We start from the raw sequence: 12,738 nt of genomic DNA on the forward strand, positions 1-12,738 counted from the left end.
AGCAGCCTGTCACAGGGGGAAGAGGCGGGACCAGCTGGGACAAGCTCCAAACCACTCCTGCTCGATTGGCTGGGGCTGCTGGCCAAAAACAAGTCCCTCCACCCCCCATCTGTTGTAATGTGTGTGTGTGTGTGTGTGTGTGCATGCACGCTTGTGACAATCTGCTCGTGTCTGTTAGTGAGTGTTTTTCTTTTTTCCTGCTTCTCTCTCTCTCTCTCTCTCTCTCTTTCACTCTCTTCAAATCTGCCTATGTTCACCGCTTCATTGCACCTCTAGAGTTGTTTGTCTCACTAGCGCGCGGTAGGAGGGAGGGGGGAGAGGGGAGGGAGAAGGCATAGGGAGAATGAGCAAGGCAGAGCACGCAAAGCACGCAGGCAGGATTGCTTGGAAGTCCTACTCCCTGCCACAAGCAAGCATACCTCTCTCTAGCCAGCCTGCTCTTTCTCTCACAAACACCATTCATCAATGTCTGTACAGAAAAAAACAACAACTCTCTCTAAAAATGTTTGCTATTCACTGATCCCTCACCAGTCATGTGTTTTTCATGCCTGCTGTTTCCCCTTTCTCTCCCTTTCTGCTTTCTCTCTCTCACTCTCTCACTCTCTGATCATGCAGGCAGGCAGGCTATGCTCACAGCCAGGACTCAGGAATTAAGCCCTAACCACGCTGGCTCACGCTTCCGCCTCTGCTGCATGGGCTGTGGGATGGGAAGGGCGGGGCAGGGGCTATTTTTGGACCAGATCAGATCAGATCAGAGCATTACCTGCTGGAAGCTAGTCACAAGTCACAACTCGCCTGGACACTCCAACTCCAATTACACCATTCTACTAGCTCTTATAACCCGCCGTGACTACCACTGCTATTATTATCCCTACTGTACACCGAATGCTATCGGAGACCCAGAGAGCCAACAGACGCAAACCATCTGGTATTTACAGTGAATGCACTAGTCATTTTTCTATTGTTATGCCAGTAAGCAAGAGTCTGGGTATTGCCTTGTCTATGACTAACACCTATCTCTGGCAAAGACATCTGCTATATTTACAACACTGAGACTAATCTTCCATTCATCTTCATTAGTTTAATGTGATCAACTGCGACTCCATCCACACGCCCTCTCTTTCTACAGTATGTCTGGGCGACTAGGCGCGAGGCGTGGTTTGTGACATGGAGAATCACCACCACAGAGATGGAAACACAAGCTGCTGGCTCCAGCTGTCAACTACCAGATTCCTCATGTGGATGCTGGTTGTTTGAAGTAGAGCTATGCGCTATGCTTCTCAGCTTCTGCTCTGGCACTCACACGCTTGCACTGCGGCGACGGAAATTTCCTCTTCCACTAAATACTGACAGTGTTTACTCTTGACTGTTTACTTGGATGTGGCATTTGGCGCACATCATGAACACATATTGTACACTGACATACTGTTTGCATACACATGGAAACTTTTTAACCATAATAAATAAAAAAAATCAACCATGAGATCACAGGTACATCACACACACACACACACACACACACACACACACAAACAAACACGTTTACACAGCCATTTAGGACACAAACAAACAGCTTTGACAACCTAATGAACGAACCATTAGCACTTGCTCAGACAGAACAATGGAGGCCATTTGACTTCAGTGAGCTCCTTAGGCAAAGCTCACGTGACGCACGGCCCAGAAACTTGTCACTGACTATAATAACACAATAATAACAGACAGACCCAACTTCACCAATCCTTCACCCAATCCAAGTCACAGGTTAATCTGGCCTTGATGCAATCACAGTGTCAATGGCACCTCAGTGAGAACAAATTAATCAGACCATTGAAATGTTGTGAACCAGGCTGAAAAGAGGGGAATGGCTTAATAGTTAACTGGAGATTTGGTTTCATGTATGACTGGTTTTTGATCACTTTAATGTTATATTAGTGTAGGAAAACAATTGTAACTCATTTAGCAAATCAATTATTACAACTTTTTAGATTAGCTATGGAATTTAAGGGTATGACATTCAAAAGTGGCATGAGAGTTGACACTTGAGAGTTGCAGTATATGGCAATCATTTAAGTTTCAGTCATTATTTTGAAAAGACAGAGCAAACCTAAGAAGCTCTCTCAGTGCACTAATTTGTGTAACCACTACAGACACACAAAGACCAATTACAGTCTTGTGAGGCTCGTTGTCGGGGGGGTTGCCGGGGCAATCCATCAACTGTGGGGTAACAGCAAGCACTGCTTCAGTTTGTCCATTGCTGCCCCAATTACATAATCTCTACTGGTCATGCGTGGTACAGTTTCTCTGTGGGGGTCTGTCCTAATACTGTTGTATTAAAATTTCTTACTGAGGTCATACATATGGAAGCAGACACACACACGCACACACACCACACACACACACAAAACACACACACACAGGATTAAAAGGGATGAGACTCTGCCTGGGGTGCCTGATGCACAGAAATGTAGCGACTGTCGTCCCATGTGTCAACTCTACTGAGAATAAGGTGGAGGCCACAGATGTTTGTCACACCTTTGATTTTTGTATTTGAATAGTATTTAAACTCTGAAACCTATGCAGTCAAATTGGTAAACAATGATTATACTTGTGAAGTATGATATCATCAGTCTAAACAACCATGCAATCTGTGTGCACACTGCAAAAGCATTTTTAGGGAAGATAACCCAAACAACTTATCCATAAACATGCAGTATCGGCAGTGCTTTGATTACACTGTCCGTCGTAAGTAAAATCCAAACATCACTCTTAACTCATTGAGAACAACACCTCCTGTTTAATCTATACTGGATTTAGTCACCTTTTTAATGATTAAAGGCTGAGGTATTGAGTTGTTCCCCAGCGTTGCGTGGACTTGGAGAGAGGTCGGTGTTGAAGTCAGTAATCTCTTAAGCCCCTGCTGCCTGCTGGAGTTGTGAGGCGGCATGTCTGAAGGGGGACAGTGGAGGCGGCGTATCGGTGGATGTATGGTATAGTACGGGACGCCGTGTTCTACTCACTGGAGCATGTGATCCGGTTACTAGACCATGCACTGACACACTGATACAGTAGGCCTGCCTATGTATGAGCGAGAGAGAGTGTGTGTGTGTGTGTGTGCATGTGCGTGCATGCGTTTGTGTGTGTGTGTGCATGCGTGCGTGCGTGTGTGTGTGTGTGTCTGTGTAATTGTATGTGTGTGTGTGTGTGTGTGTGTGTGCACGTGTGTGTGTCTGTAATTGTGTGTGTGTTTGCTTCTCCAGTAAGGTTGTAAGGTTACTGGAGCTGATTCGGAGTTCCCATTTACTGTGCAAAGGACCAAAACGCCCCCAGCTAACCTTGTTTCAGAAATGATAAACAAGTGTCTTATAAACACAGTGATTAAGCCAGTCCAGTGTTTAGATAAAGAAATTATACAGCTCTCTTGTGAAACAATTGTATAACCAAATCCAAGGCCAGTTGGTGTGTGTGCTTCAATATGATGCCTGTCCTGTGCAGCACATTATTATTTTGCCCTTTTTCTTTCAAAGGATTAAAGACAATTATTGGTGGCTAATTACTGAAATGCTCAGTAGGGCTGAACCGGGCAGGAGGACTGACGAGTCCAGTTGGAGTGGGCAGGACGGAGAGGGTGGATTTAAGGATCAGATGGGGTCACCCTGCTGCTACTGAGAAACATGGTGATGCCAGCGCGCCAGGCGAGCTGTGGCGCAGCAGATGGCCTGGCAGTGCCGCCCTGAGTCAGTAGTGGAGGAGGCTGGAGGTCAACCTCCACCCCGGCCATCTGCGGACCGTGTGTGTCCACTCTGGAGCAAGTCACTGTGTCACAGTACACACTTAACACAGAGGCACAGAGACGTGAACGCCCACGTTTAGACGCAAGCGCAAATCCACATGCGCACACACACACACACACACACACACACACACACACGCATGCATACGCACACATGCACACACTCAATATCCCACATGTTCACAGAGACAAACTATGTAAACAACCCTTTTAACAGTAACACAATGCAGGCACACACAGAGATATAACCACACACACGCCCACACACGCACGCACACACGCCCACACACGCACGCACACACACACGCACACACACGCGCACACACACACAAGCACACACACACACGCACGCACGTCGCACACACACACACACACACACAAACATGATAGCTGGAAAGCAAGCTGAGAGTCTGGACTGGCACTCGTCCACCATTCTGGTTCCGGAACCAGGATGCTCACAATGAAAAACAATGGATCGGTTGGAGGCAATTCAGTCAAATTGTGTTTTTTGGAGTGCCGCGCCCTTTCAAACAGAGAATCTGTGTCAGAGGTGAACACCTCGGCCAAGAGAGGAATGAGAGGCTGCTGACCGCCTGCTCACACCCGGTCTGCTGTGTGGGATACTGTTTGACACTCCGTGGTGGAGCCTGGGAAGGGCATCTGTTGTGCAAGCTACTCCGACCTCCAGCACTGCTATGAAACATGACTAATGCTGGTAGCACTGGGAGACTGCCTTCTTTTTTCCCTTTAGCAAAGCAAAACTACGCTTGTGGTAAACACTTGCTGTGGTGCTCACAGACAAACAATGCTGAAAAAGCCTTTCCTGATACCTCAAATAGCCCCAAGAGAGGAGTTGGCAGTCAGTCCACATATTTCTGTCCAACAGCATCACATGCCAATGAAAACGGAAGAGCACGGAAGTGACAAGATTGTCTTATTACTTCTATATCATGTTGCACAATGATTCATCATTGTGTCTGTGCATTTAAGGGGAGAATAAGTTGTTGTCTTTACAAATACAATATGTACCATATGCATGTCCCTCTAAACTAAAGTATTCACTAAATGACAATATGTGAATACTGTTCAACAACATCAGCAGTAGAAAACCAGACGATGAACAGGATGCATCCTGTGCAAACAAGACAACACCACGAAAACAAGAGGTAAACACTCACCTGTGCTGAACAGCTGTCTTGGTCTCTGTGATGTTCATCCCTGAGAAGAGGAGGGGGAAACTTCATGTCATTTGGGTTTCCAGTCATTTCACAGGCTTCTACAGGCCAGAGCGCTCAGAAAGGCGCGGAGTGGTTCTGGACCCAGTCGCCTTCTCATGTCTAAGTCAGTGAATGTGCCTCTCCTAAGCTATCAAGAATAGCTCTTTGATAAGATACAGGCACTCAAGCTATTAGAAGACAAACACAAAGTGGCAATCGTGTTGAACGCTTTACTGTTATCAAAGTATGCACCAGTTCTCACAACTACATTACACAATCTCCTCTGTTTACATATTTCAAACTTGATGGGTGGATGTGATGTGGGTGATATGCTGCCATGCTATTTTACCAAGAGAGTTTTCCATAACATACCATCACACAGACATACAAAAAGACTGTTGTGTTTAGCCACATTCCTTTGCATCCCACACAGCAAGGCTGCAAGGTGCTGCTGTGTGTGTGTGTGTGGGGGGGGGGGGGTATTTTATATCTTCTGCTTCCCTGTGTTTTTGCAGGACTCTCACATGCAGTCGCGAACACTAAACTGAAGAGAGCGTCGTGCAGTACTCACCACACTTCTGAATATTCCATGTTCTCTGGTGAGACTGGGTCATGTTCCTTTGGTACTTTGAAACATTCATTGGACTGCAGCAGGAACAGAAAAGAGAGAGCAAAGGCAGAGTGAGATGACCTCAACCACACTAGAAATGTGGGCCAACAGGACAGGCCAAAAGGTAACATATTGCTGACGTGGTTGTATAATTCTATTTATAATTCCTATTCAATTAAGACTAATTCTTTAACCATGTTTGGCAATGATTCATTTGTCCAGCTGAGGAAGGAGAGTTTTAACTTCAATGGAGGCTCTTCTCCATCTCCCTCTTTAATGTGACTGAGATGATAACTTGACTATGACATTAGAAGAGGAGCTGCAGTATGCAACAGGGAAAGCTCCCTGGTGGCACAGGCATAGAGTATCCGTGTATGTGATTCCACTGAGTATAAATATCACTTATGCAGCTGCACGCAACACGCAGCCAAGCTGAGTAAGTATGTTCTATTAGTAATTTTCCATTCATAAACAAATGGGCTATCACATATACACAGACTCACATAAGTTTAATACCGGTGAGAAAGGAGAGGATAACCTCAATACTTTGAATGGTAATGCAAAAATGGCCAACAGGTGTTACACACACACACACACACACACACACACACACACACACACACACACACACACACACGCACACACACACAGCTGTCCCGAAAATTGAGTCTGCACACTATATTAGCACGTTCCATAAATAGTTTCCTAGCAAAGGTTTCTGAGGTATCCATAGGTCTGCCACTCTTCTAGGTTTTGAGGGCCGCCTTTATTGCATCAGACAACCCCAGTCACAGCCTAGTCACACGGGCAATGTTTCTGCTGCAGTCTGGGGGTTGGTGGAGGTCGTCCCTGCAGTCTGTTGCCCCGGCTATCAGATGTGTGTCAGAGTGTCAAGTGTCCCCTCAGCTTTTACATAAGCCACGAGTAAAATCCAGATGGAGTTAAGAGTGATTTGATTTACAGGTACACAGAGTTCGTAAATAATCACATCGCCCCCATGACAGGCACGCAAACATACATGGGTAGCTACCCGGCTCTTGGGGACGTGCCCTGATGACCCGTTTAGTCTCTAAAAATGCTGACCTAGACTGGACAGGAAACACATCTCTGATGTCTTGGTCTGTCCGCCATTTTGTTTCCTCTCCTGACCCTGATCTAGTCTGAGGTCTCATAATTCCCAGAGATGTGAACACCATGCCACAAATCTGCCATTTTAACACAAGGAAACGCACTAACACCCAAAAACACACACACACACACACACACACACACAGGCACACGCACAACCAGTGAAACAAAACATGCAAGTCATGTCCTTTTGTACAGTCTTTTCAAGACATGATTTCCTGCAGTGTGTGGCCAACTGCTAGGCTTCAGAAGCAGCGGGCATGTCGACCACATCTCTATGTGGGCCTGAGAGCCCTCTTGGCCAAACCACAGGATCAGAGGGGAAAATAATGAACCTTGGGGAGTCTCATGTGTTCTGGACCACATCCTGCCATGTCTAAGAGCTGCTGTGGAGCAAAGTGAATGCGCCTATGCTGTTACTGTTTTTTGTCCCTTAATTTAGATGTCCTCGCACCACTCTTTTTCACCCATCCTTTTTACTTAATGAGCTGGTCATGAACCATTTGTTCTTCCTGGCCACACAAGATTACACATACTGTGTGTGTGTGTGTGTGTGTGTGCGTGTGTGTGTGTGCGCACGTGTGTGTGTGTGTGTGTGTGAACGAGAGAATGTGAGTGTACTTGCTCATGAGCACATGGAGAGAGCATCTCTTTCAACACTGTGGGCACTTGCTGTAGCACCATAGAAACCCGAGTGTGTGTGAGGGAGAAAAACACTGGCCAGTGGCTGTCTAAATCAGGATAAAAGCTTTGGCTAATTGAGGTGCCATTAAACTGTTCCGCAATACATCATGTTCCACAGCCCTGCTTGGCTCCACATGATGCAACACACACACACACACACACACACACACATCAGAGAGTTCTCATCAGTAGACTTCTTTTATGGCATGAAGTGATTTCCCGTCTCCTGCCTTCCCGACTCCCACTCTCTGTCTACCCACGTCTCTCTCTTCCCGTTTCTGCACCCCCCCCCCTCACTCCCCCACCCCTACCAACACAATCTACTTTCCAAAAGGAAACTGCCCTTGCCACCAATTGCTTGGCATTGGTCCCAGCCATTAGAACAAGAGGTATAAAAATACCCACGCATGTAAACAAAACAAAAACAAAACAAAACAAAAGCATGGTTTTGCAGCCACAAATTACCTGGGGTGAGTTCCCAGAAAAGGGTTTCACGGGTGAACAGTGGCCACCCTCAGAAAACAAGCCTCTCAGCCCTCAGTGTGGCGGGCCAACAAAACAATTAAGGACATTACCCTCACAAAACGCATTGTTTGTGTAGCTCTCATTAACACATATTTGTGTTAATAACATATTTGTTTATCAATCACATCACTTTGTCTGAGAAATTGTAGCAGTGATAGTCTGTAGTCTGATAGTCTGAACAGTCTGTTTCACTGAAAATTCCACAACAATATGGCCCCTCAGAAATGATGATGCAAGACACGGTAATAAAGGCTTCTAAGACTGTCCCGTGGGTAGATAAGTGAGTCAGAGGTTGTAGATACAAATACAAGTGGGTCAGAAATACACCATAACATAGCCTACAGTCTGGACAAAGTGATTCATTTTTTTATTCTGAGGGTTTGCCTGTCTGGTCTGTATTCAGCAGTGCAGGAGCATTGCTGCACACCTTCTGTCTAGCAGACAGGTCTGCATCTCACTAAGGCTACCAGACAGTACAGGATGCCAATGAGCAAGAGAGAGCCAGGGAGAGGGAGGGCATAGAGAAGAGCATAACTGAGGCAAACACAAGAAAAACATGGGCTAGAACAGGGTCAACCAAATTAGACACAGCAGATACAGAGAGAGAGAGAGAGACGGATAGAGAGAGAGAAGTAGTATGTAGTGAGATGTAGTGAGAGAAAAAGAGAGAGAGGTAGGGAAAAAGCAGCAGAAAAAAATAGAGTAAAAGGTCAAGATCATTTAAGATCATGAAAAGTTAACAAACAGACAAGTAAGGGGCACAGAGACAGCAAAGAAAGAGAGAAAATGGCAAAGCAGTAGAGAGCACGAGAGAGGGTAGAGGGAGAGGGTAGAGGGAGAGAGCACGAGAGAGGGTAGAGGGAGAGAGAAAGAGAGAGAAAGAGAACACAAGAGACAGAAGGAGGGAAAAAGAGAGCGAGGAGAGGGAGAGAGAAAGAGAGAGTGGAGGGGAGAGAGAAGGAGAGAGTGGATAGAGAGAGAAAGAGAGAGTGGAGGGAAAGAGAAAGAGAGAGAGTGGAGGGAGAGAGAAAGAGAGAGTGGAGGGAGAGAGAAAGAGAGAGAGTGGAGGGAGAGAGAAAGAGAGCGAGTGGAGGGGAGAGGCTGATAGAGAGAACCCACATTTGGCTGAATCATTCTAAAGCTAATGCGTAGGCTGTGAGACTCACCGAGGGGGGATCCTGGTTGTCCCTGAGTTCAGCCAGCGTGGGAACAGCGTGTTTGCTCTTCCTGTGTCTAGGCCCCTCCACCGAGTGTTTCTGGGCGTGCGCGTGTGTGTGTGTGTGTGCGTGTGTGTGTCCCAAGCTGTCCTCTCCGACACTGCCGTTATTGATAACTCCTATCGAGGGATTGTTCTCCTTGTTGATGCCTTCCCTGGAGCGAGTGGGAGAAAGCCAGATAGACAGAGAGAGATAGAGAAAGAGAGGGAGGGAGAGAGAGAGCAGGAGAGAGAAACAGATCTGCTTTTCAGATCACAGCACGGAAGGAAACCACCAGGAACTATTTATTTTCTCCTTTTTTCCGCTGCTCTGTCGGAGTATCCCTTGGGGACGTACTCTTGAGGGCACAGTAAAATGACCGCATCACCCTGGTCACCACTACCACATATAAATACCCTAGAGAAGGAGAAAAAAACACCCCAAATATCAAAACACAACAAAGTTCTTATGACAACCCCCCTAATTCTGTTTGGACCAAAGTGTATTATAAAGGTCTAACACTTCCCGCTTAAGCCATTGTTTTCAGTGTGGGCTTGGCGGGACTCCATGACGTCTCTATCAGCAAGGATTAGTGGGCTACTGAGGCACACACACACACACACACACACGTTTCCCCTCAATCTCACACAGACAGAGAGATGAGATCTCGAATGGGAACACACTGGCCATTACCCTGGACTGTTTTAGACAACAACCCAGCGCATTCCTACAGGACGCCGCCTACATCCAAAGATTCGGCCCCAGGTGGCCTCCTGCGCTTCTGTAGGTCTTTTATCGGACCCACTCAGCCACTAAGCTGGTGATAAGACAGGTCAGAAACACACACACACACATACACACACACACACACACACACACACACACACGCACGCACACGCACATGCACTCACACTCTCACCTGTCTCGCTGTCTTTGGACTTCCTCTTGCTCACGCTGCTGACGTCGCCTCTGACGAGCTGTTGTCACGGGAGACGCCAGTTGACCATTCGTGTCAGGGTCGTCTGAACTTGGACCCCCATGCATGTGCACATCAAACAAATGCTGCTCAACCGCAGAGCGAATGGTCCTTTCCAGAAATCTGAAGCAAAGTGAAAAGAGGAAAAGGGGAGGGACAGATGAGAATGCAACAGGACAGATAGTGGTCCTCTCTTCTGCAACCGCAAGGACAACAGCATCACACCAGGCCCACTGGGCTTTTACTCTGATCGTAGAGTATTAACACATCTGAGTTGAGAGAGTGGGTATAAGGTTAAGATCAGGGGTGGTTCTATGTAGTTTGATTTAATGAATGTACTTTCAAATTAGTTTGTTACTTACTGTGCTAGGTCAGGTCTACAATTATCTGGGGAGGTCTGAGAGCTAGAGGCAGAAAGAGACAAACGGGAGTGGACAGAGAGAGAGTAAGATGAACAGAGCGGAAGAGAGAGAGAGAGAGAGAGAGAGTCTGTTAGAGACATTGCATACTGTACATACAGTGATTAGGCAAATTTAGCCTCTGTTGACAGTTTAAGCATCAGGCACATTGGTCAGACTCCAGGAGAATCTCTGTCATTGTCATTCAACTCTAAGCTCTACCTCATATACACCCATATGAACTCATTAGCTACCCCCCTTTCATCCCTGCAGCCTGTGTGTGTGTGTGTGTGTGTGTGTGTGTGTGTGGTGTGGTGTGTGTGCACACACATATGTGTGAAGGAGAGAAGGACGGAGAGAATGTGGGAGATGACTCTCTATACCACTTGTGTGTTCCAGTCAGGGGCACTGTCAGAACCCTGGCAGCACACCTACCACTAGCTGGGAATGGCCCCTCCATGCTCTCTCTCACACACACACCCACACACACACACACACACACACACACACACATTCAGCAACAAGCGCTGACTTTCCAGTGTGGGGAATGTAATCAGTAGGGGGTGAGGAGTGGTGAGTGGGTCCAACGGGTATGGCCTCACACACACACACACACACACACAGAAACACACACACACACACACACACACACACACACACACACACAGAAACACACACACACACACAGGCAGACACACACACATGCGCACACACACACACACACACACACACACACACACACACACACACACACACACACACACACACACAGAAACACACACACACACACACAGGCAGACACACACACACACGCACACCACACACCGGCAGACAGACAGAGATACAAACACACAAACATACACACAAGCATGTAAACCTAACACCCACACATACAGCATAAACGCAGACATGCAGGAACACAGCAGGTGGACATGTACAATCCTGACATGATCTCTCCATGGGCCGACGTCTTTCAGACACCTGTCTGACCAGCTGTGTCCTAACTAACCCAGCCTCATTCCTGTACCACCGTCACATGATTTCTCCTGTCCACCCTCAGTGGACATTAAATTACCCTGAGTCAACAGGCTCTAGCTATCAGGACTCGCTCAGTACAGTGGAGCCGTGTGTTATGCAAGTGCATGGGCTGTCTGGGATTTGAACCCATGACTCCCAAATGGACTATCACTGCTCTTCAATACAACAGAGAAGGTGGTCTGGACACAGACGCCTAAACTCAACTTGATATTTAATACAATCTCTAGAGAATAAACAGGTATGCATTTTTCAACATCTGTAAATCTCGTAAGTGCTTGATCTTTGACCTTTGTGTGCCCCTTTTGGAGACATTTTCAGAGAGCCATCCATGGACACGTGATTTATGCCTGCAGGTCTGTCTAATGTCTCAACACAGGCTGACACTTGACATCACAACCTCTCTCTCCTGTTGTGATGAAGAGAAAGACCCGCTAGTTAAATGGCCTGGATGTTCAATGTCTTTGCAAAGACTGAAAAGATTTTTTAACAGCTTGTCCTTGTAAAATAATAAAGACTCATTGTTTATTATGAATCCATCCCCCATATCATGCTCAAAATATAATGCTCAAAAAAATTAAGGGAACACTTGATGAACACTTCATCAAGTACTGGATCGGTACTCTGACACTGTTTGAGTACAAGTAAAACTTTTGAGGCGAGTGTTTTATTTTGCAAGAACTGTGAGACATTCTGTGAATGTAGTTTGAGAATGGAGAAAAGGGTGGAAGGTTTCAAAAAATGTGTTTTAACAATTGTGGAAAACTGTAAGTGTTCCCTTAATTTTTTTGAGCAATGTATATATTTTTTTTGTAATTGTTTGTTATTGTTATGCCAGTGCCTCTTTTACATTACCGGTATGTTTTTATAATGGCATTCTTTGACATACAGTACTATTTATGATTAAATCTATAAATGTTGATCAGCCATTGACCCTTTTTCTAAGGAGAAGGCTCATCTGTGAATCTGTGAGTGAGGAGGGGTGACCCTGTGTTGGTTCACCATAAACACTGATGTTGACAGTGACACCACAGCTTTGATGAGGACTAGTGCAAAGGCAACAGATGAGGTGAGGACAGCAACAAGAGTGACATTCAGATGAAATGAAATTGCACAAGCCAAGGTAAAGGGGTGGACAGAGGGAAGGGTGACGAATAGAGAAGAAAAACACCCCCCACA

The 12,738-nt window shown here is 46.3% G+C and overlaps 1 protein-coding gene across 5 annotated transcripts in view; it reads right to left on the reverse strand.

Annotated features, from left to right (window-relative positions):
- Window positions 1–12,738, reverse strand: part of fam13a (family with sequence similarity 13 member A) — a 62,173-nt gene that overhangs the window by 15,595 nt on the left and 33,840 nt on the right. For all 5 annotated transcript variants that reach the window (XM_076294938.1, XM_076294937.1, XM_076294939.1 and 2 more), the window contains 5 exons: window positions 10,489–10,530; window positions 10,070–10,249; window positions 9,121–9,325; window positions 5,579–5,652; window positions 4,969–5,008 (listed from right to left, as the gene is read on the reverse strand). In XM_076294938.1, the coding sequence (XP_076151053.1) occupies window positions 4,969–5,008; window positions 5,579–5,652; window positions 9,121–9,325; window positions 10,070–10,249; window positions 10,489–10,530 (541 nt within the window). The remainder of the gene's footprint in view (window positions 1–4,968; window positions 5,009–5,578; window positions 5,653–9,120; window positions 9,326–10,069; window positions 10,250–10,488; window positions 10,531–12,738) is intronic.

Source organism: Alosa pseudoharengus, unplaced genomic scaffold (genome assembly GCF_046254945.1).
Source record: "Alosa pseudoharengus isolate Yale_2024_CS ecotype anadromous, Long Island Sound unplaced genomic scaffold, YU_APseudo_1.1 YU_APseudo_1.1_scf_2, whole genome shotgun sequence".
NCBI classification, from domain to species: domain Eukaryota; kingdom Metazoa; phylum Chordata; class Actinopteri; order Clupeiformes; family Clupeidae; genus Alosa; species Alosa pseudoharengus.